The sequence below is a fragment of the Salmo salar genome, chromosome 26 (assembly GCF_965601325.2).
Source record: "Salmo salar chromosome 26, fSalSal1, whole genome shotgun sequence".
Taxonomy (NCBI): Eukaryota; Metazoa; Chordata; class Actinopteri; order Salmoniformes; family Salmonidae; genus Salmo; species Salmo salar.
This window is the reverse complement of record NC_138316.1, coordinates 37192643-37215000: the sequence shown is the minus strand read 5'-3', so window position 1 is coordinate 37215000 and position 22358 is coordinate 37192643. Positions and strand designations below refer to the sequence as shown.

Genomic DNA, 22358 nt, shown 5'->3' with positions numbered 1-22358 from the left:
ATTAGTCATTTAGCAGACTCACGCATCCAGAGCAGTTTATTGTTGACACATGGTCTGTGCATCAGTTACTATACTTTAATCTCCACACTCACTCTCCATCTCCCCTTCCCCTCTCTCTTCCCTCGCTACTCTCTCGTCCCCGCCCCTCTCTCTCTCCCCTCCAATCTCTCTCCACCTCCCCTCTCTTTCTCCCTCCCCTCTCTCTCCCCCTCACCCCTCTCTCTCTCCTCTCTTTCCCCCTCCCCTCTCTCTCTCCCTATCCCTTCTCTCACACCCTCTCTAACCTCCCTCTCTAATCCCTCAACACTCCCTCTCCCCCTCCCCTCTCTCCACCTCTGCACTCTCTCCCCCTCACCTCTCTCTCAACCCTCCTCTCTCTCCCCCCTTCCCCCCCCTCTCTCCCCCCCGTTCCCCACCCCTCCCCTCGCTCTCCCCCTCCCCTCTCTCCCCCTATTTCCTCTCCTAGATGTGGAGATGAGATTATGGAGATCAACAACACAGTGGTGTACAACATGGTCCTGAACGATGTGTACACGGTTCTGAGTCAGTGTTCCCCCGGGCCGGTCCAGATCATCATCAGTCGACACCCCGACCCCAAAGTACGTACCCCATTTAACCTTATATACACACCCTGTCTGACCTTATATACACACCCTGTCTGACCTTATATACACACCCTGTCTGACCTTATATACACACCCTGTCTGACCTTATATACACACCCTGTCTAACCTTATATACACACCCTGTCTAACCTTATACACACCCTGTCTAACCTTATATACACACCCTGTCTAACCTTATATACACACCCTGTCTGACCTTATATACACACTCTGTCTGACCTTATATACACCCCCTGTATAACCTTATACACACCCTGTCTGACCGTATATACACACCCTGTCTAACCTTATATACACACCCTGTCTGACCTTATATACACACACCCTGTCTAACCTTATATACACACACCCTGTCTAACCTTAAATACACACCCTGTGTAACCTTATATACACACCCTGTCTGACCTTATATACACACCCTGTCTGACCTTATATACACACCCTGTCTGACCTTATATACACACCCTGTCTGACCTTATATACACACCCTGTCTAACCTTATATACACACCCAGTCTAACCTTATATACACACCCTGTCTGACCTTATATACACACCCTGTCTGACCTTATATACACACCCTGTCTGACCTTATATACACACCCTGTCTGACCTTATATACACACCCTGTCTAACCTTATATACACACCCTGTCTAACCTTATACACACCCTGTCTAACCTTATATACACACCCTGTCTGACCTTATATACACACTCTGTCTGACCTTATATACACACCCTGTCTGACCTTATATACACACCCTGTCTAACCTTCTATACACACTCTGTCTGACCTTATATACACACCCTGTCTAACCTTATATACACACCCTGTCTAACCTTATATACACACTCTGTCTAACCTTATATACACACCCTGTCTAACCTTATATACACACCCTGTCTAACCTTATATACACACACCCTGTCTAACCTTATATACACACCCTGTCTAACCTTATATACACACCCTGTCTGACCTTATATACACACTCTGTCTAACCTTATATACACACCCTGTCTAACCTTATATACACACCCTGTCTAACCTTATATACACACCCTGTCTAACCTTATATACACACCCTGTCTAACCTTATATACACACCCTGTCTGACCTTATATACACACTCTGTCTGACCTTATATACACACTCTGTCTAACCTTATATACACACCCTGTCTAACCTTATATACACACCCTGTCTGACCTTATATACACACACCCTGTCTGACCTTATATACACACCCTGTTTAACCTTATATACACACTCTGTCTGACCTTATATACACACCCTGTCTAACCTTATATACACACACCCTGTCTGACCTTATATACACACCCTGTTTAACCTTATATACACACTCTGTCTGACCTTATATACACACCCTGTCTAACCTTATATACACACCCTGTCTAACCTTATATACACACACCCTGTCTGACCTTATATACACACCCTGTCTGACCTTATATACACACCCTGTCTAACCTTATATACACACCCTGTCTAACCTTATATACACACCCCGTTTAACCTTATATACACACCCTGTTTAACCTTATATACACACCCTGTCTAACCTTATATACACACCCTGTCTGACCTTATATACACACCCTGTCTAACCTTATATACACACCCTGTCTAACCTTATATACACACCCTGTCTAACCTTATACACACACTCTGTCTGACCTTATATACACACTCTGTCTGACCTTATATACACACCCTGTCTAACCTTATATACACACCCTGTATAACCTTATACACACCCTGTCTAACCTTATATACATACCCTGTCTAACCTTCTATACACACCCTGTCTGACCTTATACACACACCCTGTCTAACCTTCTATACACACCCTGTCTGACCTTATACACACACCCTGTCTAACCTTATATTCACACCCTGTCTAACCTTATATACACACCCTGTCTAACCTTATATACACACCCTGTCTAACCTTATATACACACCCTGTCTAACCTTATACACACACCCTGTATAACCTTATATACACACCCTGTTTAACCTTATATACACACCCTGTCTAACCTTATATACACACCCTGTCTAACCTTATATACACACCCTGTCTAACCTTATATACACACCCTGTCTAACCTTATATACACACTCTGTCTAACCTTATACACACCCTGTCTAACCTTATAATCACACCCTGTCTAACCTTAATTATTGGTCTCCCGAGTGGCGCAGTGGTCTAACACACTGCATATCAGTGCTAGAGGTGACACTACTGACCCTGGTTCAATCCCGGGCGGTATTACAGCCGGCCATAATCAGGAGTCTCATAACGTGGTGCACAATTGGCCCAGAATTGTCCGGGTTGGGGGAGGATTTGGCTGGGGTAGGCCATCATTGTAAATAAGAATTTGTTCTTAACTGACTTGCCTAGTTCAATAAAAGTGAAATGAAAATATGTAAAATAAATGGTACATACCCTGTCTGGCCTTATATAAACTAGTTTACTTTGGTACAGATGTACATGTGTGTAGTGTTGGGGAGGGAGTGTGGGTGTGGGGGGCTGTGTGTGTTAAATGCAATGTGTCTGTGTGTATCTTTAGGTGTCAGAGCAGCAGCTGAACGATGCCATAGCCCAGGCTGTAGAGACCAGCCAACTGAAGCAGGACGCCAGTCAGTGGAGTATAGACGGTAACAACCTTTATTAACTCAGTGGAGTATAGACGGTAACAACCTTTATTAACTCAGTGGAGTATAGACGGTAACAACCTTTATTAACTCAGTGGAGTATAGACGGTAACAACCTTTATTAACTCAGTGGAGTATAGACGGTAACAACCTTTATTAACTCAGTGGAGTATAGACGCTAACAACCTTTATTAACTCAGTATCCATCTATCTATCTATCTATCTATCTATCTATCTATCTATCTATCTATCTATCTATCTATCTATCTATCTATCTATCTATCTATCTATCTATCTATCTATCTATCTATCTATCTATCTATCTATCTATCTATCTATCTATCTATCTATCTATCTATCTATCTATCTATCTATCTATCTATCTATCTATCTATCTATCTATCTATCTATCTATCTATCTATCTATCTATCTATCTATCTATCTATCTATCTATCTATCTATCTATCTATCTATCTATCTATCTATCTATCTTCTCTCTGTGACCTCTTAACCCCAGGTCTGCGTAGGTCTGACCCCTGCTCCCACTCCAGAGGGAAGTGTGAGCGCTGTGTGGCGAGGGGCTTCAGCCAACTGACTGCCCGGCGGACCCAGAAGAACATGACCCGCTCCTGTAGTGACAGCAACACATACAACCAGAACCACCATCATAACCATCAGCACAACCGCTGCCCTGGACCAGGAACCAACCTAGTTAATGGTCAAACCCTGACTATACCCAACCACAACCACAACACACACCATAATCTGATGGAAAGGGTCCACAGCCTCGACATCCCCATGGTAACTCAACACAACCAAGCATCCCAGAATAATCTGTCATGGTTCTAGAGGTTCAAATACCTCTTTGTCTCGTGGTTGTAGGGGTTCTGGGGTCATGGTTCTAGAGATTCTAATCTGTCTTTATCTCATGGGTGTAGGGGTTCTAGGGGTCATGGTTCTAGAGATTCTAATCTGTCTGTATCTCATGGGTGTAGGGGTTCTAGGGGTCATGGTTCTAGAGATTCTAATCTGTCTGTATCTCATGGGTGTAGGGGTTCTAGGGGTCATGGTTCTAGAGATTCTAATCTGTCTTTATCTCATGGGTGTAGGGGTTCTAGGGGTCATGGTTCTAGGGATTCTAATCCGTCTTTATCTCATGGGTGTAGGGGTTCTAGGGGTCATGGTTTGAGGGTTCTAATACCTCTTTGTCTCATGTTTCTGAGAGTTCAAGGGGTCATGGTTCTAGGGTCCTTATCCGTCTTGATCTCATGGTTGTAGGGGTCCACGCCTGAGCCCTGGTGTGATAACAGACTGTCTGCATTGGTCTACCCTGTTCCTGATGATGACTACAACGTCCCCTACAACTCCCCAGCAGCCAACCTCTCCAGCCAGCGCACATTAGACCTGGCCACAAGGGGAAATAAGGTAGCTTAACTTCAGACGTTTCCATACAAGTTTTGGAAGGCCACACTTTAGGCACCAAATGGAAGAATAATGCACTGAAACAGGCTGGGACTACCTGGACTCGTCCAATAAGAAACGTTTATATAACACATATTTTCCTAATCTGACCCTAGAACAGGCCCAAAGCCCTGACACCTCCAAGGAGGTACTGCAGACACCAAGACGTCACTAGTGAGGAGGGGGCCCCTGGGGGCCTGCCAGACTCCAATGTTTCCAGTAGAGGCTCCCCTGTTAGAGAGGACGGATGGAGTCCCACACATACCAACTGTCAGGTAGGGATAGAACATTATTTACACCTATTTACAATGATAGTCTGGTTTCTTCAATTTGGTGCCTAATGAACACAACCCAATAGTGCAGAAAAGGACAGCATCTGACATAATCTCACTGTTTTTATATATTTTTTTGTTTACATTTACATTTTGCATTTACGTCATTTAGCAGACGCTCTTATCCAGAGCGACTTACAAATTGGTGCATTCAACTTATGATATCCAGTGGAACAACCACTTTACAATAGTACATCTATATATTTTTGGGGGGGGAGGGGGGGGGAGGGGGGGGTTAGAAGGATTACTTAATCCTATCCCAGGTATTCCTTAAAGAGGTGGGGTTTCAGGTGTCTCCGGAAGGTAGTGATTGACTCCGCTGTCCTGGCGTCGTGAGGGAGCTTGTTCCACCATTGGGGTGCCAGAGCAGCGAACAGTTTTGACTGGGCTGAGCGGGAACTGTGCTTCCGCAGAGGTAGGGAGGCGAGCAGGCCAGAGGTGGATGAACGCAGTGCCCTTCTTTGGGTGTAGGGACTGATCAGAGCCTGAAGGTACGGAGGTGCCGTTCCCCTCACAGCTCCGTAGGCAAGCACCATGGTCTTGTAGCAGATGCGAGCTTCAACTGGAAGCCAGTGGAGTGTGCGGAGGAGCGGTGTGACGTGAGAGAACTTGGGAAGGTTGAACACCAGACGGGCTGCGGCGTTCTGGATGAGTTGTAGGGGTTTAATGGCACAGGCAGGGAGCCCCGCCAACAGCGAGTTGCAGTAATCCAGACGAGAGATGACAAGTGCCTGGATTAGGACCTGCGCCGCTTCCTGTGTGAGGCAGGGTCATACTCTGCGAATGTTGTAGAGCATGAACCTACAGGATCGGGTCACCACCTTGATGTTAGCGGAGAATGACAGGGCACTCTGGGAGGAGGACACAATGGAGTTGTCAACCGTGATGGCGAGATCATGGAACGGGCAGTCCTTCCGCGGGAGGAAGAGCAGCTCCGTCTTGCCGAGGTTCAGCTTGAGGTGGTGATCCGTCATCCACACTGATATGTCTGCCAGACATGCAGAGATACGATTCGTCACCTGGTTATCAAAAGGGGGAAAGGAGAAGATTAATTGTGTGTCGTCTGCGTAGCAATGATAGGAGAGACCATGTGAGGATATGACAGAGCCAAGTGACTTGGTGTATAGCGAGAATAGGAGAGGGCCTAGAACTGAGCCCTGGGGGACACCAGTGGTGAGAGCACGTGGTACGGAGACGGATTCTCGCCACGCCACCTGGTAGGAGCAACCTGTCAGGTAGGACGCAATCCAAGAGTGAGCCGCGCCGGAGATGCCCAACTCGGAGAGGGTGGAGAGGAGGATCTGATGGTTCACAGTATCAAAGGCAGCAGATAGGTCTAGAAGGATGAGAGCAGAGGAGAGTGAGTTAGCTTTAGCAGTGCGGAGAGCCTCCATGACACAGAGAAGAGCAGTCTCAGTTGAATGACCAGTCTTGAAACCTGACTGATTTGGATCAAGAAGGTCATTCTGAGAGAGATAGCAAGAGAGCTGGCCAAGGACGGCACGCTCGAGAGTTTTGGAGAGAAAAGAAAGAAGGGATACTGGTCTGTAGTTGTTGACATCGGAGGGATCAAGTGTAGGTTTTTTGAGAAGGGGTGCAACTCTCGCTCTCTTGAAGACGGAAGGGACGTAGCCAGCGGTCAAGGATGAGTTGATGAGCGAGGTGAGGTAAGCGAGAAGGTCTCCGGAAATGGTCTGGAGGAGAGAGGAGGGGATAGGGTCAAGCGGGCACTATATAAGGGAATAAGGGAACTAATGGGACTGCCCCGTTATAGCTCACTTCAGATTGCTACTATATGTATCTAAGTCTGACTGGGACCTCTCCAGCCTGCTGACAATAAAGAGTGATTCACTTAAGATTGACTTCGAGTGTCCCTGTGTAAGAATTTCCACAACGACAACATTAGACATTAGTGCAGAGAAGGATAACATTAGACATAATCTCACTGTTTTTCTTATTCTCTGTCCGTAAGCAATATAATATGCTAATAGATGCTGAATTTACTAAGTATACACTTATCTAACCGGTCATCTTGACTTAAACATGTATTACTGTGGATGGATGGATGAATATCTATATTGTAAGCAGGTTTGAACTTTTTTTAAATAATGAATTTGAATTGATGGATAAAAGTAATGTAAATATCGATGCATCTCAACAGGACGTTAGCAGCTTGATATGACTGGCTGTCGTTCATACTGCCGTACATCTGAGGAAGAGCTAGACTGCATGCTTCTATTGCCCATAAATGGTAGCTACTGTAGGGAAGAAGGGGGCGTGATCAAAATCTCTGTAAAACAGAGTTGCGTAGTCTCCATGCATCAGGCATCAGCTGTGGTTGAGACATGTCATTCTGTTTTACATTGGTTCTTCTGCTTGCATATTCTCTGAAACCACAATTGTCTGTGAAGCTGATCTGCAGAGCTGGGTCGAGTTCATTAAGGCATGCAACGGAAACGTCTTAATACGAAAATGAACGTTTCTTATTGGACAAGTCCAGCTAGTCCCTCCCTGTTTCTTCCATTTGGTGCCTAATGAACACAACAGGACAATGTGATGGACATTTTTATGTTTGTGCTTTTCTATAAACCAATTTCTATGTTCTCTGTTTGTGCTTTTCTATAAACCAATTTCCGTGTTCAATCTGATTGAATGAATCCTCACTATCAGTATCTGCAATTTGGCAGTACGCCCAGAACCTTGTTTAGAGAAATGATATCTCAGTTTCAAGGACTCAGCTTAGAGAAGATGTCTCGTGAGGTACTGGTCTGTCACAAGCATGACCCAGTATTGGTTGTCACATGAATGAAACAAACATTAATTATGAATGATAAATAAGCTAAATCATGCAAATATAACTTGTCAGTATATAAGGGAACTAATGGGACTGCCCCGTTATAGCTCACTTCAGATTGCTACTATATGTATCTAAGTCTGACTGGGACCTCTCCAGCCTGCTGACAATAAAGAGTGATTCACTTAAGATTGACTTCGAGTGCCTGTGTAAGAATTTCCACAACGACAACATTAGACATTAGTGCAGAGAAGGATAACATTAGACATAATCTCACTGTTTTTCTTATTCTCTGTCCATAAGCAATATGCTAAAACATGCTGAATTTACTAAATACAGTATACTAATAAAATGTGCCTCTAACTAATGTGTATTGTCCCATGTGTTGTTTCTGCATCCACATCTACATGCTTCCAGCTTGTTAGCAGTGTATACAAGGCTTTGAGAAAGATCATAAGGTTACTGTGTAGAAATGTATGTGGGACCGTTTCATACTCTTGAATGTGTGTTGGTGAATGTTTTGCATGGAGATGTCTTTGGACTGAGAATGGTGCTTTTTCAAATAGAAAATATGAACATACCAGTCATACCTTTACATTTTTGTTTACAGAATGTCATACATTCATGCCTTTGAGCGGGCATGGATGGACAAATATGACACCTCTTCCCTATGTATCCTGTCCCTGAAACATTAAACCTTAAACCTGTCTCACAATGCAAGCTTTTATAGTAAGGATGGCTTCTCTCCGTTCTGGAAGTATTTGCTTATGTGTTTGTAAGTGATTCACCTGTAATTCTGAAAGATGCTTGTGTTATACCCACATCAGGCATGAAGCAATTGGATATCATGGAATGGCCTTGCCTTGGCACGGTGTGTGATTCAATTATGTTCTGCATCTGGCCGTTGTGAGTGTGATGGATGGATGCATGTTGATGTGAAGTTGTGGAGGGTAACGAGCGGTAGTAAATGCAGGGTGAATTACAACACCTTTCTGTGGTCAGATGCTGAGTGGTGCGCTCAACGTTTTAACTTCCTGTTTATCTGTGTTCCAGGAAGTCGAGAGTGAGAGAGAAAGAGAGAGAGAAAGAGAGAGAGAACACTCAGGGGGAAGTGGAGAGACTCTCACCCACTCAGAGGCTCGCTCTGCTGCCATCACTGACTGCCCTCGATACTCATCCTGCACAGAAGACAGACTACACACAGGTATCGTATGGGAACCTCAATACTTTTTTTTGTCGGTCACATTCAATTTCCAAAAATATATTAGAATACACCATTTGTAAATACAGAGCTAACAGTCAAATATACAGCTATTTGATGGCCCCTATAGTTAATTGCAGTTAATTTGCAGTTTGTTTCCTGAAAGACAACATGTTATTTAGTTGTGAACGCCATCTTAGGATCATTTCTTACATTGTGACATTTAATGGCACCACAACTTACTATTTAACGTTATTAGTAAAGCAGAAGGTTGAGCAGGTATGAATGCATTATTTTAATGGGGGCAGTGTGAGTCTAGCTCATTATGAAGTACTTGTATCTCTCCTCCTCTTAGACTGTGTTTCCTGTGTTGTCTGTGTTCAGGTGCTGAATCTGCCTTCCTCCTCTGCTCCCAGAGTAAGAGGCCAGGCCTGAGGAGGCAGGGCCGCATGGAGCAGCTCCCCCCAGAAAAGCTTCACGACCCCTGGGTTAGGATCTCCGACAGCGCCCCTGATCTTGGAAGTCCTGAAGACCCCCATCAGAACCAGAGTCTGACTCATCCAAGCACACACCGTCACAACGCACACTCCCACAGTAACCAACAACAAACACACCATCTCAGCTCACACCACGACGCTACACACACTCCATCACAAACCGACAGACACCCCAACGACACACACTCCCCAGTCGCCATGAGCCAACCGAGTGAGTTTCCCGAGCTTCCTGAACTGAACTGTACTTCCACCCACCACACCGCCCCAGACCCCACCACCCCCTCCACCCCTGCCTCCCTAATCTCCACCCCCAGCCCAAGGACTGAGGACCCCCTAGGGATGAGGAAGGGCCCCCCAGTTGCCCCCAAGCCTGTGTGGAACCGTCAGAGCCTCAGGAGTATTAGGAATGGGAGGCCCCAGGCTGAGATGGCCAAACCCCTGGACATCAGAGGCGGTGGAACGTACGTAGTGTTTCTCCATAACATTTCTCCTTTATCTTGTGTTTTATGAAAATGTAGCGGAGGCGGTTCAGTCTTTCCTGAGATCTGAAGACTTGTGTTAGTGCCTAAAGTGTAGGCCTTTATTTCAGTCGGTTGAGGTGGTGTTGAAGGGTATAGGTGACCTGTGTTTGATTCCCAGTCGGTCCATCAAGTATTGTGTGTTCATGAGTTATAAGCCAACAAGAATTTCTGTCTCATGTAAATTATCCAGGTGGATGGACAATAACATTTAAAAATGTGTATTTCAACAGCACCTTCGGGGTACGTCTGCGGCCCACCTCCTCTGCAGCCCAGCTGTCAATCAAGCAGAAGATCCATTCATTTGAGACCTTCTCTAGTCCTGAGGGTAAGGGTCAGGAGACGGAGGGCAACAACAGGAGGCCCCTAGCCCCCTCCACTTCCCTCCCTTTGAAGGACAAGGCACCCGTCAGGAGTGACCCCCCTCTCTTAGAGGAGAATGGCACAATCCAACATGACATGGGCAAAGGAGCCAAAGTGACCTCTCCAATCCTTGACAAGGACAAGGACAGGAGGATGTCCTCTTTTCCCCCTGCAGCCTCTCCTCACTCCATCCTTCCGCCCTCTCCTGCCTCCCACCCTTCTCCTCCTACCTGCTTTTCTCTTCTTCCGACCCCACACCCTACCTCGGAGCTCCAGACCCCAGTGGAAGAGACAACAGACCCCAATGCAGAGATCTCTGACTCGCCATCCCCCGAGGACACCACCACCACCCCATCCACCCTAGAGGCAACTCTCCCCGAGGCCGAACCAGAAACAGAGCCCCTTGATGGGGCTGTAGAGGCCTCCATCTCCCCCTCCGGCCCGGTGCCCAGGAGGTCCAGCAGCTCCAAAGGAGAGAGCTTTGGTCCACTACAACTACCAGAGGAGGGGGAGGGAGACCAGAGCCATGCCCAGGCTCAGGGCAAGCAGGCCAGCCTGCGGACGCGTAGCCTGCCCCTGCCTGCCTCTCCCTCCCCGGATGGGTCAACAACTCTAAGAGGACTGGAGGGAGAGAGTCTGGGGAAGATACTTTCCTTCAGTAACCAGGTGCGTCTTTGGTCCACACTTTACATTACATCACATCGTCCAAGTGTAAATTGTAAAATGTTCAATTTAACTGATGAAATGTATGAAATGTCACATAAGCTTCATACCAGTTGAATAACCCATGTAATTACTCTGTAACAGGTGCATGCAATATGTTTGTAACTGTCATTTAGTGTGTGGATTGTGCGCACCTGCGGCACTTGGCAATAGTTTGCTTGGGAAACAATATAATTTATATAATATTCTGTTATATTTCATTATATTCTTACTATAAAATATATGTGTTTTGACTGTGGTAAGGGCACAGGAATATACGTGTCTTATCTGCTAAATGAACAAATGAACTATAGGCTATCCCACTGGCACAGACGTCAATTTAACCTCAATTCAACATCTGTAACGTTGAAATGACGTGGAAACAATGTTGATTAAAACAGTGTGTGCCCAGTGGGATGCCATAGCCAGACTAAGCACCGTAACATAGTCAACTCAGCTGTTCTGTTCTTTTTCATTTGTTTTTCCCCTCCATTTTCTATTATTCTCATATAATGTTGTGAACAGATAATGAATTAAGTGGTTCATTATGTTGATCAGTGTCCTTGAGATAATAATAGTAATAATGAATAATTACTACAGTGTAGGCTGCTGATGGGAATGAGTGTCAGCAGACATTTCATTTGAAGTTAATTCACCCGGTTGGGATTTGGCAACTTATTGTGGACTAATTGGATAATTACTTTACTTTAGACTATTATAGAAAGAACACATGACAGTTGTTTCACCCATGGTGTAAGACGGTGCTATAATGGCCTCTTGAGGTGGGATGAAGGGTAGAAAAGAACAGCAGTGCCCTAACCATGACATGTTTCATACTCTGCTCTGCTCTACTCTACTCTGCTCTGCTCTACTCTACTCTACTCTACTCTACTATACTATACTATACTCTACTCTACTCTACTCTACTCTACTCTGCTCTGCTCTGCTCTGCTCTGCTCTACTCTGCTCTGCACTGCTCTACTCTACTCTGCTCTGCTCTACTCTACTCTACTCTTATCTGCTCTGCTCTACTTTTATCTGATTTACTCTGCTCTTATCTGCTCTGCTCTACTTTTATCTGCTCTGCTCTACTCTTATCTGCTATACTCTACTCTGCTCTATCTACTCTTATCTGCTCTGCTCTGCTCTACTCTGCTCTGCTCTACTTTTATCTGCTCTGCTCTACTCTACTCTTATCTGCTCTGCTCTACTTTTATCTGCTCTACTCTACTCTTATCTGCTCTGCTCTACTCATATCTGCTCTGCTCTGCTCTACTCTGCTCTGCTCTACTCTTATCTGCGCTGCTCTACTCTTATCTGCTCTACTCTACTCTTATCTGCTCTACTCTGCTCTGCTCTACTCTTATCTGCTATACTCTACTCTGCTCTATCTACTCTTATCTGCTCTGCTCTACTCTGCTCTACTTTTATCTGCTCTGCTCTACTCTACTCTTATCTGCTCTGCTCTACTTTTATCTGATCTACTCTACTCTTATCTGCTCTGCTCTACTTTTATCTGCTCTGCTCTACTCTGCTCTGCTCTACTCTGCTCTGCTCTGCTCTACTCTGCTCTACTCTTATCTGCTCTACTCTTATCTGCTCTACTCTTATCTGCTCTGCTCTACTCTGCTCTGTTCTACTCTGATCTGCTCTGCTCTACTCTGCTCTGCTCTACTCTTATCTGCTCTGCTCTACTTTTATCTGCTCTGCACTACTCTTATCTGCTCTGCTCTACTCTTATCTGCTCTGCTCTACTCTTATCTGCTCTGCTCTACTCTGCTCTGCTCTACTCTTATCTGCTCTGCTCTACTCTGCTCTGCTTTACTTTTATCTGCTCTGCTCTACTCTTATCTGCTCTGCTCTACTCTGATCTGCTCTACTCTACTCTGCTCTGCTCTACTTTTATCTGCTCTGTTATACTCTTATCTGCTCTACTCTGCTCTGCTCTACTCTTATCTGCTCTGTTCTACTCTTATCTGCTCTACTCTACTCTGCTCTGCTCTACTTTTATCTGCTCTGCTCTACTCTTATCTGCTCTACTCTACTCTGCTCTGCTCTACTCTTATCTGCTCTGTTCTACTCGTATCTGCTCTGCTCTGCTCTACTCTGCTCTGCTCTACTCTTATCTGCTCTGCTCTGCTCTACTCTGCTCTACTGTTAACTGCTTTGCTCTACTCTACTCCAGGTTTCCCATGCCCTGATGCGTTCCATGCACTCCCTGCTCCCCTCCAACTGTCCTACTAGTCCGGGTAACCCCGGGTCAGACCCACCCCCTGCATCCCCTCTAGTTTGCAGCCCGGAGGAGCCCGACCCGGCCCAGAACACCCCCCTCTCCCCTGGCCCCGACAGCAATGAGAATAGCTTCTCTGTCAGGTAAAAACTCTCTGAAAATATCAACATACAGCGTATACCAGGGTTGGGGTCAATTCCATTAAAATTCAATCAATTCAGGAAGTAAAAGGAAGTTAGTATTCCAGTTTTTCTCAATGCTTCTCTGTGAGAAGAATTTCAAATTGGAATTTCAGTTTACTTCCTAAATGGATGTAATTGAAATGGAATTGACCCTTACCCTGGTATATACAGCATATTCTCTGTTCCAATGATTGATACCAGACAGGCATACACATACTACCTCTCAGGTGATTGGATGAAAAGGTATAAATATACACTGATTTCACAAGAGCTGATAATAGTCTAGTATGTCTATAGACCTACACTGTAGTAGTGCTTGCTATGAAAAAAGTAAGATAGCACTGCTCCCTGGAAGTCAGATACTGTAAAGTAGAGATGGCATTATATATTATCAGATGGAACAGGCATATTTTAGATCAAATCTTTTCTGTATTTTGTCCCTGCTTCACAGGGCTTAATGCAATCGTGGCAGTATCATCTTTAGTAAGAGGAAGTATGAACACAGGAAGTGAACAAATAGGAAGTCACACGTGTTATTCCTGTTCTAAGATGTGACATTATGTCTAAAGTGTTAATCTGACTGAAATCCTCTCAGAGTTTAGTCTGTAACAGATTGACCAACCTAAAACATAACTCTCTATTTAGTTTTCATACAGTGAAATGCATGATTATGAGAGTAGCTACGATGAACCTGTAATACAGAAGGTGTGTCTGTGTGTGTGTTCTGTATGTGACCAGTGTCAGTGCGTGAGTTGAACTCTGTTTGCTTCCCTATTCCTCTCAGCCTCTCTGATCTGAGGCAGTGTACCATTGAGTGGGGGGAGGAGGGAGGGGACCTGGTCTCACGCCCATCTCCGTCAGCATGTGCCCACTCTGTTATCTCAGCCATCCCTCCACAGGAAATACAGACCATGATCCAGGAAGTGAAAGCTCTGGATGAGGAAACACTGAAGGTGAAACTTTCTCATTCTGTCTGTCAGTCTTTCTGTCCGTCTGTCCGGCCTGTCTGTTTCATTGTTTTAAATTTATTTGGAGGTCCATCCACCTCTTCCTCACTAGAAGGGCCTCGCTGACTGTATTAGGGTGTCAAATAATGATGTTCCCCACATCAACACCACATCAACACCACAGTAACACCACATTAACACCACATCAACACCACATTAACACCACATTAACACCACATCAACACCACATTGACACCACATCAACATCACATTGACACCACATTAACACCACATCAACACCACATTGACACCACATCAACACCACATTGACACCACATTAACACCACATTAACACCACATCAACACCACATTGACACCACATCAACACCACATTAACACCACAGTAACACCACATCAACACCACATCAACACCACAGTAACACCACATCAACACCACATTAACACCCCAGTAACACCACATCAACACCACATCAACACCACAGTAACACCACATTAACACCACATTAACACCACAGTAACACAACATCAACACCACATCAACACCACATGAACACCACATCAACACCACATCAGCACCACATGAACACCACTTGGACACCACATGAACACCACATGAACACCACTTGAACACCATATGAATACCACATGAATACCACATTAACACCACATCAACACCGAACGTGAACACCACATGAACACTACATTAACATCCAGTCATGACAGATTGTCCACTCTTACTGTTGGGAATCTCTCATCTCTGGTCTACTCTCTAAGTGGTTGAGGTAATCTATACCCCTGAGTCCAAGGCTGCATCCCAAATGACATGCTATTCCCTCTAAAGTGCACTACTTTTGACCAGGGCCCATAAGGCTCTGGATAATAGGGTGCTGTGTGGGAAGCATGGTAAGAGCTGCTCTCTCATGCAGTACTCAACACTGGCTTCTGCAAAACAACAAGCCTGTAGGAATGAGCTCCACTACAGGACTGGAGGGACCATTAAGGATTACGTTAGTGCTCAGCTGCAGGTGTGTGTGTGTGTGTGTGTGTGTGTGTGTGTGTGTGTGTGTGTGTGTGTGCGCGTGTGTGTGTGTGTGTGTGTGTGTGTGTGTGTGTGTGTGTGTGTGTGTGTGTGTGTGTGTGTGTGTGTGTGTGTGTGTGTGTGTGTGTGTGTGTGTGTGTGTGTGTGTGTGTGTGAGAGAGAGTCTGTGTGTGTGAGTCTGTCTGTGTTTGTGTGTGTGTATTAAGTGGCTTTCAGGGAGGACAGAGTATCACAGTGTGTATTGAAAGGCTTTCAGGGAGGACAGAATATCACAGTGTGTATTAAGAGGCTTTCAGGGAGGACAGAGTATCACAGTGTGTATTGAAAGGCTTTCAGGGAGGACAGAGTATCACAGTGTGTATTAAGTGGCTTTCAGGGAGGACAGAGTATCACAGTGTGTATTAAGTGGCTTTCAGGGAGGACAGAGTATCACAGTGTGTATTAAGTGGCTTTCAGGGAGGACAGAGTATCACAGTGTGTATTGAAAGGCTTTCAGGGAGGACAGAGTATCACAGTGTGTATTAAGAGGCTTTCAGGAAGGACAGAGTATCACAGTGTGTATTGAAAGGCTTTCAGGGAGGACAGAGTATCACAGTGTGTATTGAAAGGCTTTCAGGGAGGACAGAGTATCACGGTGTGTATTAAGTGGCTTTCAGGGAGGACAGAGTATCACGGTGTGTATTAAGTGGCTTTCATGGAGGGCAGAGTATGACAGTTTGTATTGCGTTTCTGTTCTCTATTTCCATTCTGTGAGCCAATCAAAGCTTTTGTCTACACAGACACACACACACACACACACACACACACACACACACACACACACACACACACACACACACACACACACACACACACACACACACACACACACACACACACACACACACACACACACACACACACACACACACACACACACACACACACACACCTCTCTTGAAGGACCACTTGGCTCTGTGCTCAGGAGAACATCTGTATGTATTTCCTTTCTCGATATGTCATTACCGCACTCTTACTACAATGTGTGCCTTTGTGGCTGTTTGTGTGTGTGTGTGTGTGTCTGGTGTGTGTGCGTATGTGTGTTTGTCTGTTTGTGTGTGTGTGTCTCGTGTGTGTTTGTGTGTGTCTGGTGTAAAGCCCGGAGGTGAGGGCGAGACACTTGGTCCCCCTCGGCTCTCTCACAGACATAGAATCATCTGGAAACTGTCAACAACAGCTGGGGTTTAATAATCAAACTGAGATATCTCTGTGAATGGCCATGAATCGTCTGACTCACGTCATCAAAGTATTTATCGTCTCAGAGTAACAGGGCTACTGATCTAGGATCAAGTTTGTCTTTTAGATCACATTGAATAAGATTAAATGGACGGGGGGACCTGATCCTAGATCAGCACTCCTACTCTTAATAGATAAGAACAAGAACCAGCAGTAACATTGCAAAGTGAGCGAAAAACATGAAAATATTATTTTGAATGTTAGAATGAAAGAGATTACTTCTTTTCTTCCCTCTTTCTAGCAATTTGAGCACATCCAAGTGGTGATTCTGCACAAGGAGGAAGGAGCAGGTCTGGGTTTCAGCATTGCAGGTGGGATAGACCTGGAGAGCAAGGCCACCACAGTGAGTATACTGAAAGGTCATGCTAGAGCAGATGAAAAGTGATGACATCCTCAGAATTTATGTTAAAGATTGTATTTCTGTGTGATGTGTGCTATCTGGGGGAGTTGAGAATTCGGCAGAAGACACATTTCTGTTGTTCACTGTAACATATTGTATGGACAATAAAGTTGTATTGTACAAAATACAGTGTCTGTATTAGTTAGGAGCGTGATTTTGGACTTAAAAATTAAAGATAGTACAGGGCTATAAAGCCCTGGTACTGTCCTTTCTATCATGGCCAGATAGTAGCAACTCTACAAAATGTCTGTCAGCTGCTCCACCAATCAAGGCGAATTGCTTAGAATGGGAATGTCAATTGTAAATGTTCTGATATTTCTCCCTCCCTCCCCCCAGGTGCATCGTGTTTTCCCCCACGGCCTGGCGGCTCAAGAGGGGACCGTGGAGAAGGGTGACGAAGTGCTCTCCATCAACGGCCAGACACTAAGGGGTGCGACACACGCGGACGCCACCGCCACGCTGCGCCAGGCCCGCACCATGAGACTGGCCGTGGTGGTGGTGAGCAAGGGGAGAGAGGGAGGAGGAGGAGGAGGGAACAAGACTGATAATTCCTCTGTCAGCAGTAGCAGTACAGACCTCAACCCCACAGGTGAGTACAAGGTTGTCAGACAGGTTCACCTAGTAAGACAGCACACACAACACTGTGTGTGTGTGTGTGTGTGTGTGTGTGTGTGTGTGTGTGTGTGTGTGTGTGTGTGTGTGTGTGTGTGTGTGTGTGTGTGTGTGTGTGTGTGTGTGTGTGTGTGGAGCGTACATCAAATCAAATCCCATTTTATTGGTTGCGTACACATTATTTAGCAGATGTTGTTGCAGGTGTAGCGAAATGCTTGCATTTGTGGCTGTGTCATACAGTGTATGTACTGTATGTAAACGTTGGTTGTTCATCTCTCTCTCTCTCTCTCTCGGTCTGTCTGTCTGTCTGTAGTGGAGGATGGGGGAGCCTTGCTGACTGTGGAGCTGGAGACAGGAGGAGGGGGCGTGGGCTTCAGTTTGGATGGAGGGAAAGGCTCTATCCATGGAGACAGGCCACTGGTCATCAACAGGATATTTAAAGGTACAGTAATATCCATGGAGACAGGCCACTGGTCATCAACAGGATGTTTAAAGGTACAGTAATATCCATGGAGACAGGCCTCTGGTCATCAACAGGATATTTAAAGGTACAGTAATATCCATGGAGACAGGCCTCTGGTCATCAACAGGATATTTAAAGGTACAGTAATATCCATGGAGACAGGCCTCTGGTCATCAACAGGATATTTAAAGGTACAGTAATATCCATGGAGACAGGCCTCCGGTCATCAACAGGATATTTAAATGTACAGTAATATCCATGGAGACAGGCCACTGGTCATCAACAGGATATTTAAAGGTACAGTAATATCCATGGAGACAGGCCTCTGGTCATCAACAGGATATTTAAAGGTACAGTAATATCCATGGAGACAGGCCACTGGTCATCAACAGGATATTTAAAGGTACAGTAATATCCATGGAGACAGGCCTCTGGTCATCAACAGGATATTTAAAGGTACAGTAATATCCATGGAGACAGGCCTCTGGTCATCAACAGGATATTTAAAGGTACAGTAATATCCATGGAGACAGGCCTCTGGTCATCAACAGGATATTTAAAGGTACAGTAATATCCATGGAGACAGGCCTCTGGTCATCAACAGGATATTTAAAGGTACAGTAATATCCATGGAGACAGGCCTCTGGTCATCAACAGGATATTTAAAGGTACAGTAATATCCATGGAGACAGGCCTCTGGTCATCAACAGGATATTTAAACGTACAGTAATATCCATGGAGACAGGCCTCTGGTCATCAACAGGATATTTAAAGGTACAGTAATATCCATGGAGACAGGCCTCTGGTCATCAACAGGATATTTAAAGGTACAGTAGCAGCACAGGATTAAAAGGGATAGTTCACAAAAAAGGGAATATTTGGAGACAGTGGCCAAGTAAAGAAAACCAAAGCACGGATTGCTGCCTTACTATGTCCCTAAACTCTAACAGGGTCAGGAAATCAATATATCAGTTTGTCATTTGGGTGAACTTTAGGTGCCATTTAGCAGACACTGTTATCCAAGTGACTTACAGTAAGTAGTGTGTGTATACATTTTTAGTAAGGGTGACCCCAGCAGGAATCAAACCAACGATCTTGACGTTACAAGTGCCATGCTCTACCAGCTGAGCCACACAGGACCTTTTCTTAACACTTTTAACAATGTATTTTATTGTTAGAAGTGTTGTGGTGTCACGGAAAGTAGGAAACCATGCAAACAACGCAGAGAAGCACAGTTTTATAAACTTTAACTTTTATAAGTTGGGGGAGGCGAAAGCTGATCCCAGATCTGCACCTAGGGGAAACTTCACGACAGACCAATGTGTGACAGTGTGTTCTCCTGCACCCCAATAGGTGGTGCTGCGGAGCAGAGCGGGTTGCAGTCTGGCGATGAGCTGCTGCAGGTCCAGAGCACCTCCCTCCAGGAGCTGAGCCGCTTCGAGGCCTGGAACATCGTCAAGGCTCTGCCTGAGGGGCATATCACTCTAGTCATCCGGAGAAGGAAGGAGGATGAGGCAGAAGGGTCTGCCTGAGGGACATCTCACTGTAGTTAACAGGAGGAGGAAGGAGGATGAGGCAGAACGGTCTGCCTGAGGGACATCTCACTGTAGTTAACAGGAGGGGGAAGGAGGATGAGGCAGAAGGGTCTGCCTGAGGGACATCTCACTGTAGTTAACAGGAGGGGGAAGGAGGATGAGGCAGAAGGGTCTGCCTGAGGGACATCTCACTGTAGTTAACAGGAGGGGGAAGGAGGATGAGGCAGAACGGTCTGCCTGAGGGACATCTCACTGTAGTTAACAGGAGGGGGAAGGAGGAGGAGACTGAGGAGTTACCCCTAGACACTGATTTCAGGTCAGTTTATACTGTTTACACTTAATTGATCTCCAGATACCATAGGTCCCTGACTACCTACGGAGGTAGTCAGAAAGATCTGATCACAATTACACTTCCTTAAAAATGTGGGCACAATCAGAATGTTGACAAGATCAGGACAAATGACTCATGTTAGCACCAGCTATAAACGGGGCTATTGATTCTCAAGATTTGACCACATATTGATTGTGGCCACATTTATAGACAGGTGTCCGCAATTAAAATACCTATTGTGATTACATTGTGATCAGATCTTCCTGATCACCACCGGAGGTAGTCAGGCACACATGTTGTCTGGATATCTTCCAAGTGTAGACGGATGTGGACAGGGAAACCATTTAAATCATCATTATCCCTCTAAAATCATTGACAGGTGGCGCCATCGTCTTATGGCATCTATATGTGTCTTTAAATAAAGAAAATACATATTATTTTGAAATAATATCTGTCGAATAATTTGCATAAAGGGAGGGACCAGTAAATCTTGGTCACAATGCGGACACAGAGGACGGATAAGATACACATTTTAATACAATGTGTAGATGCAATGGCAAAAATGTGGCCGCAATCAGAATGTGGACAACAGCCTTGATTCAATTCGTATCGCTGAAGTTTAGCATTATAGCGTGATTGAAAATTAAAGGTAATTTCCGATTGAGCCGACATGAATTTACTGTGAATGCAGTCTCCACGAACACAGGAACGTTGCCTTTATATTTCAATCACACTGAAATGCAGGTCTTCAGCGCTACTGATTGAATAGAGCCCGAGATCAGAGTTAGCACCAGGTATAAACAGGGCCAACTAGAACACAAATCAACCACAAGCCATCATATAATTTCATATGAGCACTATTAACATACTGTAGTTATGAATATAATATCTATATTCTATATCAAATCATATTGCAATGACAATCAGGGACTGTTACTGTAGAGAGAGGTGAGTTTACAGGTGCTTTGCTCTGACTGCCTTCCTACACCCAGAACTTCTAGACCAGGGACCACAGTGAGTTTGAGATTTGCACAGATATACAGTATTTACATGAAGGAAGAGAGAGACATTCCATTGCTTTTGACTGTTAGAAATAGTGTACAATACTGTAATGTAGTCCAAAAGAGTATGATACTGATACAAAATATTTAAAATGGGATCTGCATTTTTCATGGAATTGTGGTATTGTGCTTGATGTTGGAATCATTATTTAGACCAAAGACTATGAGTTGGATTCAATTCATATCGCGGAAGATCAGCATCAAAAGGTAAAGTTAATTTCCGTTTACCATGAATGCAGTCTCCGCGACCGCGGGAACATTGTCTTTAATTGTCAATCGCCCTATAAAGCGGATCTTCAGAGCTACGGATTTAATAGAGCCCTTAGTTCATTTATTAGATGACAATGGGAGAATCTCAATTGCAAACTCCTCGCGTCCTCTCTCCTTTTCAAAACCCATTGGATGAGAAAGCCAGAGGTCCCGCCCCTCTGACCCTTCTCCTCCAATTGGTTTTGAGGAGGCCAGGCGAGAGGACGCGAGGAGTGTCTAATTGAGATTCTCCTTCTGGGTGAAACCAAAGATATAACTAAACCGGAGCACATTTTCACCTTGTTTTCTCTCCTAGTTTGATATTAAGGAAAACACAGGGTGTGAACATTTTGTACTAAAATCTATTAGAATATAGATATTTAAAACTCTGTATATTGGTACTAAAGCTTTATCATAATATACATTATACTAATAAAACAATTTAACCCAATCTGTATGTGTATGTTTCAAAAGTTTATTCACAAGACTGTTGTGCCAATAACCATTCATGTTTTGAAACCTATGTAGTTATTTGACTTACATCTACATTTAAATCATTTAGCAGACGCTCTTATCCAGAGCGACTTACAAATTGGTGCATTCACCTTATGATATCCAGTGGAACAATCACTTTACAATAGTGCATCTAAATCTTTTAAGGGGGGGGGTTAGAAGGATTACTTTATCCTATCTTAGGTATTCCTTAAAGAGGTGGGGTTTCAGGTGTCTCCGGAAGGTGGTGATTGACTCCGCTGTCCTGGCGTCGTGAGGGAGCTTGTTCCACCATTGGGGTGCCAGGGCAGCGAACAGTTTTGACTGGGCTGAGCGGGAACTG

The 22358-nt window shown here is 44.8% G+C and overlaps 1 protein-coding gene across 1 annotated transcript in view; it reads left to right on the top strand.

The window, feature by feature from the left end:
• The window catches only part of LOC106594141 (pro-interleukin-16), a 69006-nt gene extending 47032 nt beyond the window's left edge, over window positions 1-21974 (top strand). Inside the window, exons 14-27 of the mRNA XM_082969680.1 lie at window positions 467-599; window positions 3225-3312; window positions 3828-4111; window positions 4589-4735; window positions 4888-5046; window positions 8951-9101; window positions 9483-10056; window positions 10347-11142; window positions 13364-13551; window positions 14375-14543; window positions 17114-17215; window positions 17609-17861; window positions 18198-18326; window positions 19701-21974. Coding sequence (XP_082825806.1) covers window positions 467-599; window positions 3225-3312; window positions 3828-4111; window positions 4589-4735; window positions 4888-5046; window positions 8951-9101; window positions 9483-10056; window positions 10347-11142; window positions 13364-13551; window positions 14375-14543; window positions 17114-17215; window positions 17609-17861; window positions 18198-18326; window positions 19701-19879 — 3352 coding nt within the window. The 3' untranslated portion in view covers window positions 19880-21974. The remainder of the gene's footprint in view (window positions 1-466; window positions 600-3224; window positions 3313-3827; window positions 4112-4588; window positions 4736-4887; window positions 5047-8950; window positions 9102-9482; window positions 10057-10346; window positions 11143-13363; window positions 13552-14374; window positions 14544-17113; window positions 17216-17608; window positions 17862-18197; window positions 18327-19700) is intronic.
• Window positions 21975-22358: the final 384 nt, after the last annotated feature.